The sequence below is a fragment of the Bombina bombina genome, chromosome 9, assembly GCF_027579735.1.
Source record: "Bombina bombina isolate aBomBom1 chromosome 9, aBomBom1.pri, whole genome shotgun sequence".
Classification (NCBI taxonomy): Eukaryota; Metazoa; Chordata; class Amphibia; order Anura; family Bombinatoridae; genus Bombina; species Bombina bombina.
The window spans coordinates 98290021-98315902 of NC_069507.1; the positions used below are offsets into that span (position 1 = coordinate 98290021).

A 25882-nucleotide genomic window follows, 5' to 3' on the forward strand; every position below is an offset into this window, starting at 1 on the left:
GCTAGGAGGAAGAAAAAACACAACTACATACCAGAGCTTTAATCACCTCCCACTCTCCCCAAATCCCTTACTCATAGATATGGTCAAGTAGAGGAGGAAAACTAGAAAAGTACAAAAGTGTGGCAAATAAATGCCAACTGTATAGAATGACAAGGGTGGGGTTCATACACTCTCACTTTTATGAAAGAAATTAATTTATTTAGGTAAGCATGAATTTTATTTTATTTCATAAGAGGTTAAGAGTCCATGAGACTTCACATGTGGGATTTTTTAAGCAATCAGGGAAGTCTAAATGACCACCATGAAAAAAAGGGACAATACAGGTAAGGGAGATAATATGCTAGTGACCATGCACTGTTGCCTGCAGAGGCCTGCACGTCAAAGTGACCAAATTTAGTGAAAGTATGCAAAGAAGAACAAATAGCCGCCTGTAATAGTCTGTATTTGTAGCAATTTGAACAAGCATTTAATTTTGTTACATAAATAAGAACCAACAATTTCCTCAAAGGTAGGTTTGTAACATAAAAGAAGCTTGATGAATTCGTTGTCAGTGCTTCATATAATGTATTACTATTTGCCCAATAAGTGGCAGTTTATTTACTTCATAAACTGTATTACTTTCAGGGCATTTGATAATGCAAACAGTTCAAATAAAACAGTAACATAAAATATAGTATTCCTTAATTAGGCAGGTAAAGTTCATCAAAATAAGTAAGGATAACGATTAATAGTAAAATAATTGGGTCTGACCTGAGAACACATGAATTGTTACTTGTCCGTTTGTTATGAACAGCAGCGTGGTACTCAGAGGGAGAGCGGTTGCGGCTGCAGCTGATGACGTCACCGCTACTTGCTGTGCTGTGTATGAAGCTGCTTGAATCCTGTTACCTTGTGAATGCTTCAGAGTTTGATGTTGAGTTAGTTTGATTCCCTTGTAGTATGCAATATCTTCCGGAGTTAAATTGAGTAAAAGAGCTGCTAGAAGTAGGAATGAAAAATAAGAGATGTTATCAGAACTTCTTCAAATAAGAAATTATGAGACTGTTGGAGAGTGAGGAAAACTCCCAGTGTCACGCTTGTGCTGTGAATCAATTCTCAATTAACCAGCAATGAATGCTGGGGGGAAGTGCTTGATATAGGAGGCTCTTAAAGGGACAGATCATTAGCAAGCAGTAACCCTGACAGAGCCCCCCACAAAAAGAACCACAGCGAGGTTCAAGGCCTAGGACGATCAGGGTTACGTCTATGGAAAAGGGAAATCAGACGTGGAGCAGATATGTTCGAAGCAGGCTCCCAGGAATCATCCTCATGGCCAAAACCTTTCCAATGAACCAAATAGAAAAGATTCCCACAACGTAGTCTAGAATCCAGAATGCTATGAACCTCATACTGGCAATCAAGATTAGCAGAAGGTATTGGGTCTTCTGATGTAATATTTGTTATGGGTAGGTTGCAAGGTTTGATAAGAGACACATGGAAAGTTGGATGTATCTTAAAAGTTGATGGTAGTTGGAGTGTAACTGTTGTTGGACCATTTACCCTGACAATAGGGTAAGGACCCAAAAAGAGTTTACCTAGTTTCCTACAAGGATAAGGTATCTTGAGGTTCTTAGTGGAGAGCCATACTTGTTGTCCTACGGAATATTGAGGACTAGGTCTGTGGCGAAGATCGTAATACCTGCGTTGTGATGCCTGTGCCTGAAGAATATGTTCACGAATTGAAGAAAAGTTAGCTGAAATGTCATTAACCAGATCATTCACCTGAGGACATGGGGTGTCAATCTTCGGAAGTAGTGTGAAATTTGGATGTAAACCATAATTTATAAAAAATGGTGATGTGCCAGTTGTAGAACTCTTATTATTATTATAGGCAAATTCTGCTAAGGGCAAGTAGGTGGCCCAAGAATCTTGTTGGTGAGAGCAGAAACAACGTAGGTATTGCTCTAGCCACTGGTTTACCCTCTCTGTCTGCCCATTCGTCTGAGGATGGTAAGCAGTGGTGAGTTTTTGTTCTATATGCAGAGCAGCACACAAATTTCTCCAGAACTTAGATGTGAATTGGGTTCCACGGTCACTAAGGATGGTTTTAGGTATTCCATGCAGTCTTACAATGTTTTGAATGAATAATTCACTGGTGAACTTGGAAGTGGGTAGGGAAATAACCGGTATGAAATGTGCCATCTTTGAGAATAGATCGGTGACAACCATTATAGTGGTATATTTGTTAGAGAGAGGTAAGTCCACAATAAAGTCTAAGGATACCGCCTCCCAGGGTACTTGAGGTACAGGTAAAGGCTGTAAAAGACCCACAGGGAGTTGTTTAGAAGGTTTGGAGGTTGCGCATATAACACATTTAGAAATATATTCTTTGAGATCGAGGTTAAGAGTAGGCCACCAAAAAGATCTCTTAAGTAAATCCAAGGTTTTATCCCTTCCCATGTGTCCAGCAAGGGGAGATTCATGAACTGTTTTCAAGATTGAAGATCTAAGATTTGGAGGTATATATAGCTTCCCGTCCTTATAGAGTAAGCCATCAGAATTGTAAGTAAGATCTGTATGAGGTACTGATGGATCAATAGCAGTAGCATCTTTTATCACTGTAGTTAGACTTGTTATAACTCCAATGATAGAGTCCTTAGGAACAATAGTAGTAGGAATGCATTGTATTATAGGTTTAGGACCTTGTCTAGAGAGGGCGTCAGCCTTGCCATTTTTTGTACCAGGCCTGTAGGTAATGATGTAATGGAAACGAGAGAAATAAAGACTCCAGCGTAATTGTCTGGAGGATAGAGTTCGATTAGACTGAAGATATTGCAGATTTTTATGGTCAGTATATATGACAGTTGGTTGTGTTGCACCCTCAAGCAAGTGCCTCCAGTGATCGAAGGAACACTTTATTGCAAGTAATTCTTTCTCGCCAACTGGATAATTTAACTCTGCTGGTTGCATCAATCTTGAGAAGAATGCGACCGGATGTAAGGGTTCTTTGAATGATTTCCTTTGAGAGAGGATTGCCCCTATTGCGAACTCAGAAGCGTCAACTTCCAGGATAAATTGCTTTTCTAAATCCGGGTATTGGAGAATGGGTGCTGTAGTGAATTTATTTTTTAAAAGGTCAAATACCTGTTGAGTATGGCTTGTCCACCTGAAAGGATGATTCAATTTGGTGAGTTCAGTAAGAGGTTTGGTAATAGCAGCGAATCCAGGAATAAATTTCCTATAATAATTTGAGAAGCCAAGGAAACGTTGAACATCTTTCTTACATTGGGGAGTCGGCCAATTATGAATGGCCTGAACCTTGTCATCTTGCATCTTGATTCCTTCAGGAGAGATGTTATACCCCAGAAAAGAGATATTATTTGACTCAAATATACATTTTTCTAGTTTAGCGTATAGGTTATTTTTTCGTAACCTAGTGAGAACCTCTCTAACATGCATTCTATGTTGATCTAAATTTTGTGAGTAAACTAGAATATCGTCCAAATAGACAACAACATATACATCCAAAATATCTCTGAAAAGATCATTGATTAAGCATTGGAATGTTGCTGGGGCATTGCACAGACCGAATGGCATCACTGTATATTCGAATAGCCCATATCTAGTCCGAAAAGCAGTGAGCCATTCGTCGCCAGCTCTCATTCGTATAAGATTATAGGCACCTCGAAGATCCAATTTAGTGAAAATTGAGGCCCCCCTTAATCTTTCAATTAATTCAGGGATTAAAGGTAGGGGGTACCTGTTTTTTCTGGTACGCCTGTTCAATTCCCTGTAATCAATGATTGGTCTTAACGTGCCATCTTTGTTGGTAACAAAGAATATGCCTGCACCTGCAGGGGAGGTACTAGGTCTTATAAAACCTTTTCGGAGGTTCTCATCTATATAGTTTTTAAGGTGTTCTAGTTCTGGTTTAGAAAGGGGGTAGATATGTCCATAGGGAATTGAAACTCCTGGGAGTAAATCAATAGGACAATCGTATTCCCTATGAGGGGGCAAACATTCAGCTTCTTTTTTATTAAAAACATCTGAGAAGTCTGCATATTGTTTGGGTAAAATATTATCCTCAACCTGTAGCATAATTAAATCTGATGATGTCTCACTATTTTGAGTGAGATGAGGAAAAGATAAACTGAGGTCATTCCAGTTTATAGTTGGTTTGTGTTTACAAAACCAATTTATACCAAGGATTACATTAAACATTGGTGAAGATATGACATCAAAAGTGAGTGTTTCTGTGATGTGTGTGCAGGATATTACCTGTAATGGTGTAGTTTGGTGTGTGACAGGACCTGATTTTAAAAAAGAGCCATCAATGACCTTCACAGAGACTGGAGTTTTCTTAGAGACCAGAGGTATTTTATTCTGTTTCACAAAAGAAAAATCAACAAAATTTCTACATGAGCCGGTGTCCAGGATAGCTTCAGTTGTTATCCTGATTTGATCCCACTGTAAAATAATAGGGATAGTTAAATATGATGGTTTAATGGTTTTCATTAACAGGGATTCAGTGATGTTAGGCAACCTACCCTTCTTATTCCTAGCCAGAACAGGGCAGTCCTTTACTTCATGAGTAGGGCAGGCACAATACATGCACAAACTATGCAACTTCCTCCTATTCTTTTCCTGAGAGGAGAGGGGACCCTTTATGAAGCCTATGTCCATAGGTTGTGGTGATTCTTTAGTTTGATAAACAGGTGTGGAGAGAAAGCTTTTTGTACCGCTAGCCTTTTCAGAGCGGCGTTCCCTAAGCCGTCTATCTATGTTAATAGTGAGAGAAAAAAAATCTTCCAATGAATCTGGAATCCCTGTGCGAGAAAGCTCATCCTTTATATCCTCAGATAATCCTAAACGATATTGAGTTTTAAGGGAGACCTCATTCCATCCTGAATCACGGGCAGAAATTTTAAATTGTGTGATGTAAGACTCCACTGGGTTCTTTCTTTGTTTTAAAGATCTAAGTAAGTTTTCAGCTGTGACCTGTTTGAAAGGGTCATCATATAATGCTGACATTTGATCAAAGAATTCATTTAGAGATCCCAGTATTGCATCATCATTTTCAAAAAAAGAGTCAGCCCAAGCCCTAGGTTCCCCCCTCAAATATGATATCACAGTGAGCACTCTTGATCTTTCTGTGGGATAAGTACGTGGCTTTAATTGAAAAAGCAACAAACAGGAATTTTTAAACTCTCTAAATCTTGAACGGTCACCAGAGAATTTTTCTGGGGGGGAGACCATAGGTTCAGGGATAGAATCTGCACTTGCAGGTTTAGGTGCCAGAGTCTCTCTTAAGCAGGCCTTCAAAGCCTGATTTTCCACTTGTAATTCATGGAAAGAACCTGATAAAGCTTCTAATCTGTCTGACAGGACTTGAACTTTATCACTTAAATGATCTTGTTCCATAATTTCTGTTGAAAGTATATGTTTAGTATAGGATAATTCTGTGTACACAAACACTAAATCCTTTCTTCCTTATGGCTGGTTAATTCTGTAATAGTCTGTATTTGTAGCAATTTGAACAAGCATTTAATTTTGTTATATAAATAAGAACCAACAATTTCCTCAAAGGTAGGTTTGTAACATAAAAGAAGCTTGATGAATTCGTTGTCAGTGCTTCATATAATGTATTACTATTTGCCCAATAAGTGGCAGTTTATTAACTTCATAAACTGTATTACTTTCAGGGCATTTGATAATGCAAACAGTTCAAATAAAACAGTAACATAAAATATAGTATTCCTTAATTAGGCAGGTAAAGTTCATCAAAATAAGTAAGGATAACGATTAATACTAAAATAATTGGGTCTGACCTGAGAACACATGAATTGTTACTTGTCCGTTTGTTATGAACAGCAGCGTGGTACTCAGAGGGAGAGCGGTTGCGGCTGCAGCTGATGACGTCACCGCTACTTGCTGTGCTGTGTATGAAGCTGCTTGAATCCTGTTACCTTGTGAATGCTTCAGAGTTTGATGTTGAGTTAGTTTGATTCCCTTGTAGTATGCAATATCTTCCGGAGTTGAATTGAGTAAAAGAGCTGCTAGAAGTAGGAATGAAAAATAAGAGATGTTATCAGAACTTCTTCAAATAAGAAATTATGAGACTGTTGGAGAGTGAGGAAAACTCCCAGTGTCACGCTTGTGCTGTGAATCAATTCTCAATTAACCAGCAATGAATGCTGGGGGGAAGTGCTTGATATAGGAGGCTCTTAAAGGGACAGATCATTAGCAAGCAGTAACCCTGACACCGCCTTACATATCTGTTCAATCTACGTCTAAATGAATAAGCACTAATGCATTCGGGGTAGTGTTTCCAACTAGTAGGTATGCCTTACAACTTAAGGTCTTAAGCCAAGCAGCTTAAGTTACTGCCATAGCTTTGTGACCCTTTTCAGGACCAAAGAAATAGACAACAGTCTGAAAGATTTTGTGGCTTCTACATAGAACTGTAAAGTAATCACCAGATCAAGGTTGTGAAGAAGTCTCTCTTTAGAATTCTTAGGATCTGGGCATAAAAAAGGAACCTTTTTTTTTTCAATAATGGTATCTGTAGATACTACTTTGTTCTTTGAACAGCTCAGTCCTAATAAGCAATCAGAAAATGAGGTTTACAAGATATAGAGATAAGTTCAGAAATCATTCTAGCGAAACAAATGGGTAAAAAAAAGAACCTTCCAAGACAAAAACTGAAGGTCCAAACCATGCATAGGTTCCATGAAGGAGTAACAGGTTGAATGACTGGCTTGATTCTTATCTTTGTGCTCTCAGAGACTCCAAGGTTTCCCCCTCAACCCTTTTGGCTTGGATCTATGGTAATCACAGTCCAGAAAGAAGACCCCCTGAACCAGAGATTGCTTAGTCTGCTGCCATGTCAAAGACATGTCTTCAGACCTATATGGATCTTCTGATTGAGTACTTTGTATTAGCCATTGATTTGACAAAGCATTGACAATTGAAAAGGTTTGAGATTAAATTTGTCAAAGGGAACTCTGTCTGATGCAGCTACCATGATTCTTACAACTTTCATGCCTGGAGCTACAGAAGGAGGAGTGTGCTGAACCCGAGCACATGCTTGTTGTAGTTGCTGTGGATCTTTGGAATGACACTCAAGTTTAAAGGGTTTATGAAAGGTCTTTGGCAGATTGATGCGCCAGCTGTGACTGTGAAGAATTTGAAGAACAGTGTCTATGAGCTTTACAGCCAGGGAAATAATAGGCACCTGCACCAGTATTTTGTCTTGAGGGAGCTACTTAAATTCCTAAGCTTGTACCGCACTCATTAAGGACCCAGATATTTGGTAAATACCCTGGGGGCTGTGGTAAGACAGAATGGATTTTCCACAAACTGGTAATGCATGTTTAGGAAGGCGAATCTCAGAAAATTGGCATGGTCTATGTAAATAGGAATAAGTAAATAAACCTATTTTAAGTTGATGGTAGACATAAATTGAGCCTCCTGTACTAAAGGATGAATAGTGAGAACGTTGGAATTTTCAGAAATGTGTTCAGCATCTTAAGAACCAGGATAGTCTGAAAGGTACCCTATTTCTTTGGAACTATTAAGAGGCTGTTTCTGGAACTGGAGTATTGAATACCATTGTTTCCAAATCTACAACACAAGCCAGGAAAGCTTTAAAGGATTTCATGGAACTCGACTGGAAGGAATCTTCCTCACTGTGTTTTAGATTAAAAACTTATTCACTACCCCTGAGAAATTATTTCCAATACCCAAAGGTTTGTACTAGAACTTTTCAAAGCCTTGTGAAACAGAAACTTTTCCTGAAGGCCTAAGCTTACTCTTGGACTTTTTGTTCTGTTTCAGGAAGGCTCCTTTCTCTCCAATGACTGTGGCAATAACCATGTCCAGTCCTGGGCCAAACAGGATTTTAGAGCCTGATGAAACAGTGGTAACCCCACTGAGAAACGCGTTGCTTTTATTGAAACTTTTTTAACTGGAACTATCTTTTCATGTTTTTATTGTATATTATGTATATACAATTGCAATTACCATTTATCTTATACTGTCTAATTGGCAATCCGTGTGCTATCCTGCACGGCCTCTCAGCCTGTCTAGTTAACAGTTTGCACATTCAGCTATTTGAGCTGAACCCCTGCAGGAATCCTGTGAACAGAACCGCATTGACGCTGTGGAAAATTCCTTGGCATTTGACAATATCTAAGTTGGAATCCAGCCTCCTGACATAACCAAGGAAAGTCTCGCTGGGGGGACCGGTGTGCCTCAGCTTGCCTCTCACGCACCACTGGTGGTGCCTGCAAACATGTGAGTTGCCATTTGTCTGTCATCTGCAGCATTTCACCTGTCCAAACATAATAACGCTATGAAGCGCCTCCATTTCTTCTCTTCCATATATCTATAGTATCGTTTGGGACTCAGGATCCCTATCACTGGAGAGTCGAATCGCTGGGTCATTTGTCAACCTTGATAACCTCTATACCTTACGGTGTTTGGATTATCTTTTGATAAAGGGAATACCACACACTGCATACTTTCACTCATCAAGAACATATCATTTGTTTATACACAAATTGTGGACTCACTCCAATTGTTGTGTTTTGTATTTGTTTCTCAGTTGTATTTCAATTGGTCATTGTTTATAGCTATTATTTTCTATATAGTTTTATATATATAATAAGATTGAATAATAATTTTTTGAGCTTTCTTTATTTCAAATTTTTCCATTTTTATTTTAATACACAACTAGTCTGTTACAATCGACAGACACTGTCATCAACACTTTTTAGAATTTTTGTGTTCAATTATCACTATCACTATACACCATACATAATATTCTCATATTGGTGTGCGCCCCCTTGTTTGTTATAGTGTGCCAGTGGCTGTACCTATATACAATACTTGCTGTACCTATATACAATCGTTTACTTCTTTTACCCTGTAAAGGATGCATTAACAATTTGCTTTTAGAGACCATAGGGCCGATTTATCATGGTCTAAATGGGGCCAAATACCCCTGCTTCCGCACGAGCTTTCAGGCTAGCCGGAAACAGGAGTTAAGAAGCAGCTGTCTTAAGACCGCTGCTCCTTAACTGGTTCACTGCCTCTGAAGCTGCGTACATCAATCTGCCGATCGAATATGATCGGGTTGATTGACACCCCCTGCTAGCGGACGATTGGCCGCAAATCTGTAGGAGGCGGCATTGCACTAGCAGTTAATCAGAACTGCTTGTGAAATGTTAAATGCCTACAGCGTATGCTGTCGGCTTTTAGCGATGCAGGGCGGACATGATTCGCTATAGTGAATCATGTCCGGCCGGGGTATGATAAATCTACCCCAATTTCTGCAGACCATGATTTAAGCCATAAGGCTCTTCTTGCCAAAACAGCTATAGCATCGGTCAACATATTAATGTGAATTACTTCCACTGCCACATAAAAAATAAAACTTAGTGGTCCTAAGGAGCTTTAAGCAATCTTGGATCTCTGCCATGGAAGCTTCTCTAGGAATGCGTTCTGAACACCAGACTGAGGTAGCTGCAACCATGCAAGCTTCACTGTCAAAAACTGTAAAAAACATTAATCTTGCTAGCTGAGAATATTGCCTACGAAAGACTTTCTATTCCTAGGATCTTTAAAAGAGGTACTATCCTCTAAGGAAATGGTAGTCCGCTGAGTAGGAGTTGAAATAACTCCATCCAATTTAGGGATTGTTTCCCATATTTTTTGCTTTGTAGCTAGAAGAGGAAACGGTCTTAAAGGGACAGTATACTGTAAAATTGTTTTCCCTTAATGTGTTTACAATTGCTTTTTTTACCAACTGCAGAGTATAAAATGTATGAAAATTTGCTTTTTAAGGTTTATTTGTGTATATTAAAGCTCTGATTTTGTGTTTTGAAGCCACAACCTAATAAAATGGGTTGAGCTTGTGGGTATAATCAGATCTCATTACTGTATCACATTGTGTAAATATACCTGCTTCTTTATCCTATATCTGTCCATAAACCAATCACCAATACTTGGAAAGAACAATGGAAAATTAACATTTTATTACCTTATCTCTGCTATATCCCACTGGCAGTGTAATTTCTTCTGCTTGCTGTGTTTACAAAGCTTATTTATAGATTGGACCTGCGGCCACAAACTTTCAACATAGGTGGGGATACCACATGCTAACTCAACTATTTAAAATGCCAATATAAGGGTAAAGGAGCTACTTGTAAACAATTTATTCACTCCAGCAGGTAAAGTGAATCATTGGGAACAAATTAAAGGAGAGATTTTTTTTGAGTAAACTGTCCCTTTAAGTTTGACAGATGGAACAAAGGGTGTACCTTTTTTGTTCCATTCCTTTGTCCCTTTCTAATAGGTTGCTTGTAGGAGAAACAACCACTTCCAAAGCACTTAAAACCTCCCTATATACAGTAGTTGTAAGGAGCGTTCTAAAGTCTTTGCTACTTGTAGTAGCCGGCCTGTCAGGAAAATCTGGGGGTGGGCTAAACCCCGCGTCAAAAGAAGAGCTGCAGCCTGGGGCCACGCTAAAAGGCTTCAGGTTAGCGATACCGAGAAGGCAGGGTGCACTGTCTGTATTTCCCTAATGAAGCTGAAATTGGGAAAGTTCACTAAGTTTTATGGGCAGGACTTTTATCGTTTTTCCATTAGTGATGCTGCTTGTCTTCTCTTCTTTAAGGATAGAGATATTAGTGACCTAGTTGTCTGAAATGATCCTTTAGGTGTTTTGACACCAAGACTTATGGGGGAGGTTTTGAAAGACCCTTGCTGATGCTAATCGTATCTCTATGGAATACTTAGCATTCATGTTTCTAGCCTTCACCTTTGATCCTGGCATGTCTCTTGGTTTATGGTCTTTCCTTCACCCTTGTCTGTACTTTGAATTTTAGACTGACTATCTGGCTGCTGACCTAAGGACATTAATTTTGGATTACACTTCTGAATTTTCTGTGATGGCCAGATCCTGCCAGTTTACCCATTGCTGAAACCTGGCATGATACCTGAGTACCCATCTGTTTATAACCTAATTCTGGGTGTTCACTCCTTTCTTCTGGGAGCTGATTCAATCCTGTTCTAGTTTGCCTGCAAGACAAGTTATTATTAGTTTAACTCCTCACAAATCACTTGAGTAAAGAAACAACATAAGAGAATGTCAATAACCCAATAGATACATGTGAATTACCCGAGAGAGATTCCCTCTTGCGTTAGTGGGCTAATACACAGGAGCACAGCATCACAAGAATATAATCATTGATGTCATGCCAGAAATCTTGCATCACAATGAAACCGTATGTGCAAAACATTAGGCTTGAGAAGGCTACCCTTCTCCACATAGATACAAAAATACAGTATATGGCCAAAAGTATGTGGACATCCCATTCCAAAATCATGGGTATTAATATGGAGTTGCAACCCTAGCTTTGTGGCTTATAAGGTAAATGGGTAGGTACCTTGTTTGCTTGCTGGAACTAGCTCTACAGGAGATTCAATGCAGGTCCAGGGCTGGAAAAGACCTGAATCAACAGGATAGCAGCGAACACCAGTGGTGATGAACTGACTTAGTAGTCAAGCCTGGTTTCAGCAACTGGTAAGCAGGTAGAAACCAGATGTAACAGCAAAGGGAATAAGCAAAATAATTCAAAATACAGTTCCTTAGGTCAGCAGCCAGATAATCAGTCTACAGTTCAATGGTACGGACAAGGGTGAGGCAAAGTTGCAGACCAGAAACAGAAACACTAGGGTCTTTTAACATCTCCCCCATAGGTCTTGCAGGGTGGCTTCCAAAGTCCTGGTTACTAATACCACTATGCTTAATGCAGGGAGACAAGCAGCATCACTTATGAAAGAACACTGAAAGTCCTGGTTGCTAAACTTAGCACAACTTCCGAAGTTAAGCACCCTGCAAGGTCAGCCATGCTAATCTGAATCTCTTTAGCATGGAACTGGGCTACAGTTGTAGTTGTTCTTCTGACACCAGACTTTGCAAACCCCATGATTCTCCTGACATCCTGATCTCCAGGAGTGGCTTGGACTGTGTAGCCTGCTCCTTACAATATATTGTATGACTGTGCTCAAGCTTGAAGTTAAGGACAGAACCTCCACCGCATCTTCTGGAAGTGGGTCTTGAGTCTCTGAATATCCATCCCCAGAATAGGAATTGACAAACATGCATGTACTCTGCTTCCCTGCAAGAAATGTTAACAGGTCGCCCACTACACTTAAATACATATATAAATCAATATTCATGGGATTTGAAAACAGTTTAAAATAAAATAAACTTTATTGAAACCCAGTATATAAAATCAAAAGAATACAGAATTGATGTTGAAACAACTCAGTAAAGAGTTTAATCAATCTTTTAATTTGTTACTAAAATGTTGCTTCACACATCTAGCAAACATTAAAAACATAGAAAACGCTAATGTGTGTGAGAGTATGAAGCTTAATTATGAGCATTCATAAATTCCATATATATATCTGCATTCACTTGGGGTTGGAGGATGTGTGAGTACTTTGAATTACAAAAATGTAAAATCATTAAATCGCGCTTGTAAATATACACAGTTACAATCACTCAGCACAGCTAACACACAATCACCCCACCCACCCATACATTTCATTGCGTGATGGGACTTCATCAGGTTACAGGGTATCTTCAGATGTTTACACTATTAAATAGCTTCTGGTTTCCATAGAAACACTGATATCAGAGTCTCCATTCATCCCACCTTCATCTTTTATTCAAGACCGGCTAACTTTATTTGAACAATTTCCTTAACGTAAACAGTACTTTTTATATTGTATCTATATAGTATTCAATTGTATAAAAAAAAAGTATCAAGAAAATCAAATTCACATAAAACAGCTTCATTGCATTTAAAATAAATCTCCTCACTTAAGCCTTCTGGTGCTTCACTTATTAGTGAAAAGATCCACTGGTATTCTCTTTGGAAAAGTATTGTGTTATAGTTATCTCTTCTATGTGTCACATTTGTTTTATCCATTGCAAAAAAAATCTCAACTTATATTTATCATCAGTATGTATACTGTTCATATTTTCAGGCACTTGTACAAGGTGATTCCATTTAATGTCTCCCAGATGTTCAAGGACCCGTACACTTAAAGGGATAGTAAAGTTCAAATAAACTTACATGATTCAGATAGGGCATGTCAGTTTAAACGACTTCCTAATTTACTTTTATCATCAAATTGGCTTTGTTCTCTTGTTATTCTTAGTCGAAAGCTAATACTAGGTAGGCTCATATGCTAATTTCTAAGCCCTTGAAGGCCACCTCTAATTTGAATGCATTTGACAGTTTTTCACAGCTAGAGGGCATTAGTTCATGTGTTTTGTATAGATAACATTGTGCCCATGCAAGTTAAAGTGAAGGTAAAGTTAGCATAATCTCTATAAACTATAGCATTATGTGTGCTAATTAAATAAAAGTTTCATTCATCACTTTCTATATTTTTACGTAAAAATAGAGTTATTACCCTTCTAAAGTTAGTTAGATGCGTTCCCAAATTCAGCCCGAAAAAAATGTAAAAAAATTCACACTAGGTCACGTTTTTTTTCTAGACCAATTGATATTCTGGCCGTCAGGCGGCCGTCAGCCAACGTCATCCGCACATTGAGAACAATGCATGCTCCCGTTTCACACATGAGAAGGATTTTGATACTTAAAATTACACATGCGCAGAAAAAAAAGCAGGCTGGCCGATTATCGCATGCGCAGTGGAAAGAACCTCGAGTAGCGCATAACCAACTAGAGTAGCACATGCGCAACTGAATTATTTCATTGTGAACGCGCATATGAGAGACGTGGAGAGCGGCCCCACCCGCTCTCCGTGTCTCTCATATGCACGTTCACAACTTTAACACGGAAGAATGGCTTGGAAGGAGTCAGGAGCCAAAACGGTAGGGAATTTAAAATTAAAAAAATTGGGTAAAATATTGGAGTAATTGCTAAAATAACCTAGCGACTAGATTAAGGTTAATATGATATATGCTCGGTTGCCTTCAATACAGTTTAACTTTACCTTCACTTTAAGTTATTTAATAGTCAGCACTAATTGCCTGAAATGCAAGTTTGTCAAAAGATCTGAGATAAGGAGGCAAACAGCAGAAGCTTAGATATAAGGTAATTACAGAGGTAAAAAGTATATTAATATAACTGTGTTGGTCATGCAAAATTGGAGACTGGTAAATAGAGATTATCTATCTTTTTAAACAGTAACATTTTTGGTGTTTACAATCCCTTTAATTCCTTTGCTGTTTTTCCTACATAGAATTTGGGACATTTGCACATCTGCAAATCAGAAATTTATATATTTTATATTTTTTACTTTTTTTCCCTTTAAAACTTAAAGCTTATGTATTCAAAAACAATTTTATGTATTTGATTACAACACTTCATGGGCTCTCTCATTAGTACATACTATAATTACTGCAATTCAATACAGTAATCAATGCTGAATCATTGTTTATTTATAAAGCACTGTTATGTTTGAGTGTAAAATCAATGGTCTATTTACAGAATATGTTTGACATAACCACGTTGTACCCCTTATTACAGCATTGTGTAATCTTGTTTTCCTTCTTTAATCTTAAACACATAACAATAAATGTTATCAAACCATTTATTAAGATTTTTATTTTCTTTTTAGGTCTGGAAGGCAAAAAGCAACAGCAGGTTTTCTGGTATTTGCTGGCTTTGCCTGCATATTCACGCTGTTTTTACCAGATAATAATCGTAAGTAAAAAAATGTTTCTGTATTTATTTGCCTATGCCAGTATAGTTGTGACCCCTTCTGCGTCCACATAAATGAGGCTAATGTTAAATAAAGTGTCATTTTATTATATTGCATGTAAAGTGCATTTTTTAATTAAATGAAAATCCCGAAACTTTAAATTATGTAAACTGTATATTTGCAGGAAAATGATTTTATATGTTGGTACTAATTAAAGTAAAAATTGTTAAAAGCAAAGCATCCATTATGTCGTGTTTATTTTAGTGTCATTTTTCAGAATGCTAATTTTTATGTCCCCACATTTACAGTAAATGTATGATTTTTTTTTTTTTTTTAAATTAATGATGTTAATGTTAATTTAATATGAATAAAAATGTTATTTTTACTGTAAAGTTCGCTCACTTTGAACATATATTCCCTTAATATAAGGAGAGTCCAAGGCATCATTCCTTACTGTTGGGAAATACTCAACCTGGCCACCACGAGGAGGCAAAGACACCCCAGCCAAAGGCTTAAATACCTCTTCCACTTCCCCCATCCCCCAGTCATTCTTTTCCTTTTGTCACAGGAGGATGGCAGAGAAGTGTCAGAAGATTCTCGTAAGATCGTTTTAATTTTTTCATATGTTGAAAACGCTAGAAGACATGGTCACAGTGTGGCTCATTTTATCTTGATAGAATCATGGGTTAATATCTCCTGAGGGGGATTATTGAACAGTGGGGATTAATCAAATGTGATGCTTTGATTTTATACTGCTTTATGTGTGAGATTTTATTGGGCTCATAGACTGTTTGTTATGTGGCTGGAACACACAGGTTTTTACTTTCACTTTGAGTTCTGCGCAGCTTGTAGCTTGGTGCACTTTGTCTCATAGCAGGGGCGGTCCTGCCTTGCGCACCATGTGGCCGGGAGTGGTCTCGCTTTCATTTCCTCTTTCCTGACGGAGAAGATGCTATTTCTCCAACATAGGTGTGTCCGGTCCACGGCGTCATCCTTACTTGTGGGATATTCTCCTCCCCAACAGGAAATGGCAAAGAGCCCAGCAAAGCTGGTCACATGATCCCTCCTAGGCTTCGCCTACCCCAGTCATTCTCTTTGCCGTTGTACAGGCAACATCTCCACGGAGATGGCTTAGAGTTTTTTAGTGTTTAACTGTAGTTTTTATTATTCAATCAAGAGTTTGTTATTTTGAAATAGTGCTGGTATGTACTATTTACTCAGAAACAGAAAAGAGATGAAGATTTCTGTTTGTATGAGGAAAATGATTTTAGCAACCGTAACTAAAATCCATGGCTGTTCCACACAGGACTGTTGAGAGCAATTAACTTCAGTTGGGGGAACAGTATGCAGTCTCTTGCTGCTTGAGGTATGACACATTCTAACAAGACGATGTAATGCTGGAAGCTGTCATTTTCCCTATGGGATCCGGTAAGCCATGTTTATTACGATCGTAAATAAGGGCTTCACAAGGGCTTATTAAGACTGTAGACTTTTCTGGGCTAAATCGATTCATTATTAACTCATATTTAGCCTTGAGGAATCATTTTATCTGGGTATTTTGATATAAGAATATCGGCAGGCACTGTATTAGACACCTTATTCCTTAGGGGCTTTCCCAAAGCATAAGTAGAGCCTCATTTTCGCGCCGGTGTGGCGCACTTGTTTTTGAGAGGCATGGCATGCAGTCGCATGTGTGAGGAGCTCTGATACTTAGAAAAGACTTTCTGAAGGCGTCATTTGGTATCGTATTCCCCTTTGGGCTTGGTTGGGTCTCAGCAAAGCAGATACCAGGGACTGTAAAGGGGTTAAAGTTTAAAACGGCTCCGGTTCCGTTATTTTAAGGGTTAAAGCTTCCAAATTTGGTGTGCAATACTTTTAAGGCTTTAAGACACTGTGGTGAAAATTTGGTGAATTTTGCACAATTCCTTCATGTTTTTTCGCAATTGCAGTAATAAAGTGTGTTCAGTTTAAAATTTAAAGTGACAGTAACGGTTTTATTTTAAAACGTTTTTGTACTTTGTTATCAAGTTTATGCCTGTTTAACATGTCTGAACTACCAGATAGACTGTGTTCTGAATGTGGGGAAGCCAGAATTCCTATTCATTTAAATAAATGTGATTTATGTGATAATGACAATGATGCCCAAGATGATTCCTCAAGTGAGGGGAGTAAGCATGGTACTGCATCATTCCCTCCTTCGTCTACACGAGTCTTGCCCACTCAGGAGGCCCCTAGTACATCTAGCGCGCCAATACTCCTTACTATGCAACAATTAACGGCTGTAATGGATAATTCTGTCAAAAACATTTTAGCCCAAATGAACACTTGTCAGCGTAAGCGCGGCTGCTCTGTTTTAGATACTGAAGAGCATGGCAACGCTGATACTAATATCTCTGAAGGGCCCCTAACCCAGTCTGATGGGGCCAGGGAAGTTTTGTCTGAGGGAGAAATTACTGATTCAGGGAACATTTCTCAACAGGCTGAACCTGATGTGATTGCATTTAAATTTAAGTTGGAACATCTCCGCATTCTGCTTAAGGAGGTATTATCCACTCTGGATGATTGTGACAAGTTGGTCATCCCAGAGAAACTATGTAAAATGGACAAGTTCCTAGAGGTGCCGGGGCTCCCAGAAGCTTTTCCTATACCCAAGCGGGTGGCGGACATTGTTAATAAAGAATGGGAAAGGCCCGGTATTCCTTTCGTCCCTCCCCCCATATTTAAAAAATTGTTTCCTTTGGTCGACCCCAGAAAGGACTTATGGCAGACAGTCCCCAAGGTCGAGGGAGCGGTTTCCACTTTAAACAAACGCACCACTATACCCATAGAGGATAGTTGTGCTTTCAAAGATCCTATGGATAAAAAATTAGAAGGTTTGCTTAAAAAGATGTTTGTTCAGCAGGGTTACCTTCTACAACCAATTGCATGCATTGTCCCTGTCGCTACAGCCGCATGTTTCTGGTTCGATGAGCTGATAAAGGCGGTCGATAGTGATTCTCCTCCTTATGAGGAGATTATGGACAGAATCAATGCTCTCAAATTGGCTAATTCTTTCACCCTAGACGCCACTTTGCAATTGGCTAGGTTAGCGGCTAAGAATTCTGGGTTTGCTATTGTGGCGCGCAGAGCGCTTTGGTTGAAATCTTGGTCGGCTGATGCGTCTTCCAAGAACAAGCTACTTAACATTCCTTTCAAGGGGAAAACGCTGTTTGGCCCTGACTTGAAAGAGATTATCTCTGATATCACTGGGGGTAAGGGCCACGCCCTTCCTCAGGATCGGCCTTTCAAGGCAAAAAATAAACCTAATTTTCGTCCCTTTCGTAGAAACGGACCAGCCCGAGGTGCTACGTCCTCTAAGCAAGAGGGTAATACTTCTCAAGCCAAGCCAGCTTGGAGACCAATGCAAGGCTGGAACAAGGGAAAGCAGGCCAAGAAACCTGCCACTGCTACCAAGACTGCATGAAATGTTGGCCCCCGATCCGGGACCGGATCTGGTGGGGGGCAGACTCTCTCTCTTCGCTCAGGCTTGGGCAAGAGATGTTCTGGATCCTTGGGCGCTAGAAATAGTCTCCCAAGGTTATCTTCTGGAATTCAAGGGACTTCCCCCAAGGGGGAGGTTCCACAGGTCTCAGTTGTCTTCAGACCACATAAAAAGACAGGCATTCTTACATTGTGTAGAAGACCTGTTAAAAATGGGAGTGATTCATCCTGTTCCATTAAGAGAACAAGGGATGGGGTTCTACTCCAATCTGTTCATAGTTCGCAAAAAAGAGGGAACGTTCAGACCAATCTTAGATCTCAAAATCTTAAACAAGTTTCTCAAGGTTCCATCGTTCAAGATGGAAACCATTCGAACTATTCTTCCTTCCATCCAGGAAGGTCAATTCATGACCACGGTGGATTTAAAGGATGCGTATCTACATATTCCTATCCACAAGGAACATCATCGGTTCCTAAGGTTCGCATTCCTGGACAAGCATTACCAGTTCGTGGCGCTTCCTTTCGGATTAGCCACTGCTCCAAGGATTTTCACAAAGGTACTAGGGTCCCTTCTAGCTGTGCTAAGACCAAGGGGCATTGCTGTAGTACCTTACTTGGACGACATTCTGATTCAAGCGTCGTCCCTTCCTCAAGCAAAGGCTCACACGGACATCGTCCTGGCCTTTCTCAGATCTCACGGATGGAAAGTGAACGTGGAAAAGAGTTCTCTATCTCCGTCAACAAGGGTTCCCTTCTTGGGAACGATAATAGACTCCTTAGAAATGAGGATATTTCTGACAGAGGCCAGAAAAACAAAGCTTCTAGACTCTTGTCGGATACTTCATTCCGTTCCTCTTCCTTCCATAGCTCAGTGCATGGAAGTGATCGGGTTGATGGTAGCGGCAATGGACATAGTTCCTTTTGCGCGCATTCATCTAAGACCATTACAACTGTGCATGCTCAGTCAGTGGAATGGGGATTATACAGACTTGTCTCCGAAGATACAAGTAAATCAGAGGACCAGAGACTCACTCCGTTGGTGGCTGTCCCTGGACAACCTGTCACAAGGGATGACATTCCGCAGACCAGAGTGGGTCATTGTCACGACCGACGCCAGTCTGATGGGCTGGGGCGCGGTCTGGGGATCCCTGAAAGCTCAGGGTCTTTGGTCTCGGGAAGAATCTCTTCTACCGATAAATATTCTGGAACTGAGAGCGATATTCAATGCTCTCAAGGCTTGGCCTCAGCTAGCGAGGGCCAAGTTCATACGGTTTCAATCAGACAACATGACAACTGTTGCGTACATCAACCATCAGGGGGGAACAAGGAGTTCCCTAGCGATGGAAGAAGTGACCAAAATCATTCTATGGGCGGAGTCTCACTCCTGCCACCTGTCCGCTATCCACATCCCAGGAGTGGAAAATTGGGAAGCGGATTTTCTGAGTCGTCAGACATTGCATCCGGGGGAGTGGGAACTCCATCCGGAAATCTTTGCCCAAGTCACTCAGCTGTGGGGCATTCCAGACATGGATCTGATGGCCTCTCGTCAGAACTTCAAAGTTCCTTGCTACGGGTCCAGATCCAGGGATCCCAAGGCGGCTCTAGTGGATGCACTAGTAGCACCTTGGACCTTCAAACTAGCTTATGTGTTCCCGCCGTTTCCTCTCATCCCCAGGCTGGTAGCCAGGATCAATCAGGAGAGGGCGTCGGTGATCTTGATAGCTCCTGCGTGGCCACGCAGGACTTGGTATGCAGATCTGGTGAATATGTCATCGGCTCCACCTTGGAAGCTACCTTTGAGACGAGACCTTCTTGTTCAGGGTCCGTTCGAACATCCGAACCTGGTTTCACTCCAGCTGACTGCTTGGAGATTGAACGCTTGATCTTATCGAAGCGAGGGTTCTCAGATTCTGTTATCGATACTCTTGTTCAGGCCAGAAAGCCTGTAACTAGAAAGATTTACCACAAAATTTGGAAAAAATATATCTGTTGGTGTGAATCTAAAGGATTCCCTTGGGACAAGGTTAAGATTCCTAAGATTCTATCCTTCCTTCAAGAAGGATTGGAAAAAGGATTATCTGCAAGTTCCCTGAAGGGACAGATTTCTGCCTTGTCTGTGTTACTTCACAAAAAGCTGGCAGCTGTGCCAGATGTTCAAGCCTTTGTTCAGGCTCTGGTTAGAATTAAGCCTGTTTACAAACCTTTGACTCCTCCTTGGAGTCTCAATTTAGTTCTTTCAGTTCTTCAGGGGGTTCCGTTTGAACCCTTAAACATTCCGTTGATATTAAGTTATTATCTTGGAAAGTTTTGTTTTTAGTTGCAATTTCTTCTGCTAGAAGAGTTTCAGAATTATCTGCTCTGCAGTGTTCTCCTCCTTATCTGGTGTTCCATGCAGATAAGGTGGTTTTACGTACTAAACCTGGGTTTCTTCCTAAAGTTGTTTCTAACAAAAACATTAACCAGGAGATTATCGTACCTTCTCTGTGTCCGAAACCAGTTTTAAAGAAGGAACGTTTGTTGCACAATTTGGATGTTGTTCGCGCTCTAAAATTCTATTTAGATGCTACAAAGGATTTTAGACAAACATCTTCCTTGTTTGTTGTTTATTCCGGTAAAAGGAGAGGTCAAAAAGCAACTTCTACCTCTCTCTCCTTTTGGATTAAAAGCATCATCAGATTGGCTTACGAGACTGCCGGACGGCAGCCTCCCGAAAGAATCACAGCTCATTCCACTAGGGCTGTGGCTTCCACATGGGCCTTCAAGAACGAGGCTTCTGTTGATCAGATATGTAGGGCAGCGACTTGGTCTTCACTGCACACTTTTACCAAATTTTACAAGTTTGATACTTTTGCTTCTTCTGAGGCTATTTTTGGGAGAAAGGTTTTGCAAACCGTGGTGCCTTCCATTTAGGTGACCTGATTTGCTCCCTCCCTTCATCCGTGTCCTAAAGCTTTGGTATTGGTTCCCACAAGTAAGGATGACGCCGTGGACCGGACACACCTATGTTGGAGAAAACAGAATTTATGTTTACCTGATAAATTACTTTCTCCAACGGTGTGTCCGGTCCACGGCCCGCCCTGGTTTTTTTAATCAGGTCTGATAATTTATTTTCTTTAACTACAGTCACCACGGTACCATATGGTTTCTCCTATGCAAATATTCCTCCTTAACGTCGGTCGAATGACTGGGGTAGGCGGAGCCTAGGAGGGATCATGTGACCAGCTTTGCTGGGCTCTTTGCCATTTCCTGTTGGGGAGGAGAATATCCCACAAGTAAGGATGACGCCGTGGACCGGACACACCGTTGGAGAAAGTAATTTATCAGGTAAACATAAATTCTGTTTTCTCTGTATTGTTTGGGTTTAGGAGGTGGTGAGTGCCCCAGCCATTGGGAGCATAAAGCTGCCGTTTTTGAGAAATAAAGATTATTTATTTTCTGTGTCCTGCTGTTATTAGCTTAAGCTATGGAGGATTCTGATATATTAGAGGGTACTCCCTCTGTTCCAAAAAGTAATACCTGTTTATATTGTGTGGAGGCTTTGGTATGCATGCCCTCTCAATTATGTTCCACATGCCTTGATAACGTTATTCAGTCAAAGAAGGTTAACCCTTTTAGTACTACTGAGCAGTCCACCTCTGAGGACTCGCCATCCTGTGAGGTGCATACCCAACATTTATCTCCTTCTACACACGCAGCTTCATGTAGCACGCTTAATCCTCCATCTAGAGGTGGCCCTTTACTGCCAGATTTTACCTCTCAGTTACAAACGGCAGTGTCTGCGGCCCTCAGTGCTTTACCTCGCCCTGCTTAATGCAAGTGAAAGGTTAAACATAGCTCTCCTGCCCCGGGGTCATCATGTGATTTATTGGATTTTACTGCTCTGTCTCAGTTATCCAAGGATGAGTTGCACTCTGAGGCTTCAGAGGAGGAACTTTCTGGGACGGAGTCTGCTGCCTCTAAGCCTCCTGCAGTGGAGGAACCAGCCTTTAGATTTAAGATTAAACACTTACGTTTTCTTCTAAAGGACGTCCTGTCTACATTAGAGGTTCCAGAGGCCAAGCTGCCTGATGAACCTTTGATTCCTAAATTAGACAGAGTTTACAAGGACAGGGTAGTGCCTTTAACTTTTCCTGTGCCTGTAAAGATGGCGAACATTATTTAGAACGAATGGGACAGAATTGGATCTTCCTTTTCCTCTTTGTCTTCCTTTAAAAAATGATTCCCAGTCCCGGACTTTCAATTGGAGTTGTGGGGTTACGTCCCTAAGGTGGATGGCGCTATTTCTACGCTGGCAAAACACACTACTATCCAGCTTGAGAATAGCTCATTGTTCAGAGAGCCGATGGATAAAAATAGGGAAACTCTTCTAAGAAAAATGTTTCAACATACGGGATACTTGTTTCAACCGGCAGCGGCTGTTGCCGCGGTTGCTGGAGCAGCTACCTACTGGTGCTACTCCTTAACGGATTTAATCGAGGTGGAGGGTCCCTTCGACGTTATCCAGGAAAGAATTAAGGTCTTGAGAATTGCTCATTATTTTATCTGTGATGCAAACATGCAGATTATTCGCCTAAATGCTAAATTGCTTTTCGGTTCAGGCCCGTCGGGCGCTCTGGCTGAAGTCCTGGTCTGCGTATATGACTTCAAAGTCCAGACTTCTTTCTCTCCCCTTTAAGGGAAAGATTTTATTTGGTCCAGGCCTGGACTCTATTATCTCCACGGTTACAGGGGTCAAGGGTGCCTTCCTACCGCAAGATAAAAATAACAAGTCTAAGGGACACGTTTCTAATTTTCGTTCCTTTTGTTCTGATAAATCCCAACGACACCAGTCCTCTGCTAAGCCCAAGCAAACCAAGAGTACTTGGAAGCCGGCTCAGTCTTGGAATAAGTCCAAGCAGAGCAAAAAAAACGCAGAGACTAAATCGGCATGAAAGGGCGGCCCCCGATCTGACTCTGGATCATGTAGGGGGCAGACTGACGCTCTTTTCAGACACTTGGTTCAGGGACGTGCAGGATCCATGGGTCCTGGAGGTCATAGCTCAGGGATACAAGATAGGTTTCAAATCTCATCCACCCAAGGGCAGTTTTCTCCTCTCAATCCTGTCTTCCAGACCAGAAAAGAGGGAAGCCTTTCTTGGGTGCATGCGGGATCTGTCCTCCTTAGGAGTCATTGTCCTGGTGCCTATCGCAGAAAGAGGTTTGGAATACTATTCAAACTTTTTCGTGGTCCCAAAGAAGGAGGGGACTTTTAACCCGATTCTGGACCTAAAATGCTTAAACAAATTTCTAAATGTCCCCTCGACCAAAATGGAGACGATAAGATCCATCCTTCCCTTAGTTCAGGAAGCAATTAAAAAATCCAGCACTTCAATCCTTAATAGGGTGCATACTGTAGTAGGATTACTGCAAAAATCCTCAAAGTAATGTAGAACAAAAGTAGCAGACGCACCACAAAGTCCTTATGCAGAGGTTCTCTTTATTATCACAAACTGGGAGCCAGGAAAACAGAACAACGTTTCGGGCTATAAACCCTTATTCATGTTCATAACTTGTACATCACACTTAATCACCTTAAATACCTACAACCAGGTAAAACCACACCTTTTTAATTTAACCATTTACAAGGCAAAAAGAAGGCCTGTCATGGTGACCTCTAGTGGTTTATACCTGAAAATACATGTAATTCACCACATTTATTAAAAAACATTGTTTTAAAAAAAATACAAAGTTAAAATGCATTTAACAGATGTCATAGCAAGATATTATACACAGAATTCAAAGAGCCAGAGAAACAAGGATTATCACATAACTCTTAGTATTATTACACCTCTTAAAGGAACACACTCAAATCCAATTCTCTATTCATTCCATTGGGAGCCAATGTGTTTAACTTATTAATCCAGAAAGCCTCACGTTTTTGTAACAATAATTCTCTATTGCCACCACGCCTAGGGCTTTGTACAAAATCTATAATTTGAAAGAGCAGTTGTGCAATTGTGTGGTTGCAGCTCAAAAAATGATAAGCTACAGGTGCATTTAATTTATTAGTTCTTATGTTGGATTTATGCTGTATGATTCTATCTCTGACCCGCTGGGTCGTCTCACCTATATAAATTAACCCACACGGACACTTAATTAGATATATTACAAAGTTTGCATTACAATTAAAGTAGCCGCTAATCCTGAATTTCTGACCCATTTGGGGATGTATAAAAAGGTCACCTTTTATCATATTATTGCAATTTGAACAATTCAGGCAAGGGAAGCAACCATTATTTTCTGATGTAATAAAACCTTGTTTAGATTTCTTATTTGACCCAACATCTGCTTTGATTAATTTATCCCTAAGACTAGGTAATCTAGTGTAGGCTGGCATAGGAGGCTCTTGAAATGCTGCAACCTCTGGATTGCATTCTTTCAAAACATTCCAATGATTCCGAACAATTTTTTGTATTGCTGCACTGTTAGCACTGTATTCTGAAACAAAAACCAATCTATTAGGGTCCTTTTTCCTTTGGACATCTGTCATATTGACCCTATTCTTTGGTGTCTGTAAAACTTTTCTCAAAATTGTCTGTATCATATCATAAGGATACCCACGCTCAATAAATCTTAAACCCATTTCTTCTAACCTTTGCAGGTCCAATTTTTCATCTTTAACAATACGTTTAACCCTAAGCATTTGACTGTATGGTAATGACTAGATTAAAGAAGGGGCATGGGCACTAGAAAAGTGTAGAAGGCTATTCCTGTCTGTTTTTTTCCTATATAAATCTGTCTTTAGACATGAACCATCCTTATAGACTTTAGTGTCCAAAAAATTGATTGATTCTTCACTCCAAGATAGGGTAAACTTGATACATCTAGAAGCCATATTGAGATCTGTAACAAACTGCTGAAGGGAGCCAACGTCACCCCACCAAATGCCAAATATATCATCTATGTAGCGCCACACAGATGAAATAAATTGTTCTCATAGACAAACTTTTCCTCGAATACACTCATAAAAATGTTGGCATAGGTAGGGGCGACGTTGGACCCCATAGTTCAGGAAGGAGAGTTCATTACCACTATATATCTGAAGGATGCCTACCTTCATGTTGCAATCCACAAGGACCACTTCCAATTCCTAAGGCTTGGGTTCCTGGACTAGCATTTCCAGTTTATTGCACTTCTGTTTGGTATAGCTACTGCTCCAATAATTTTTATAAAGGTTCTAGGGTCTCTTCTAGCCGTTGCCAGAACCCGGGTATAGCAGTAGCTCCCTATTTGGACAATATTCTGGTACAAGCACCATCTTTTCATCTGGCGGAGGACCATTCGGAATCTCTTCTCTCTCTTCTTCGATCTCATGGATGGAAGATAAACCTAGAAAAGAGTTCTCTTATACCAAGCACCAGGGTGAAATTCCTGGGTACTATAATAGACACCATATCCATGAGGATATTTCTAACAGACCAGAGATGTTGCAAGCTAGCTTTGGAATGTCTTTCCCTCCGGACCACTTTAAGGCCCTCTGTGGCTCAGTGAATGGAGGTGAGTGGTCTCATGGTGTCCAGCATGGACATCATTCCCTTTGCCAGGTTCCCTCTCAGACGGTTGCAACTGTGCTTGCTGCGGCAGTGGAATTGCGATCATTCGGATCTGTCTCAACAGATTTCTCTGGACAACC

General features: G+C 40.4%; 1 protein-coding gene across 1 annotated transcript in view; it reads left to right on the forward strand.

Annotated features, from left to right (window-relative positions):
• The window catches only part of LOC128639980 (solute carrier family 22 member 15-like), a 747078-nt gene that overhangs the window by 450843 nt on the left and 270353 nt on the right, over window positions 1–25882 (forward strand). The window contains exon 8 of the mRNA XM_053692271.1: window positions 14647–14732. Within this exon, the coding sequence (XP_053548246.1) occupies window positions 14647–14732 (86 nt within the window). The remainder of the gene's footprint in view (window positions 1–14646; window positions 14733–25882) is intronic.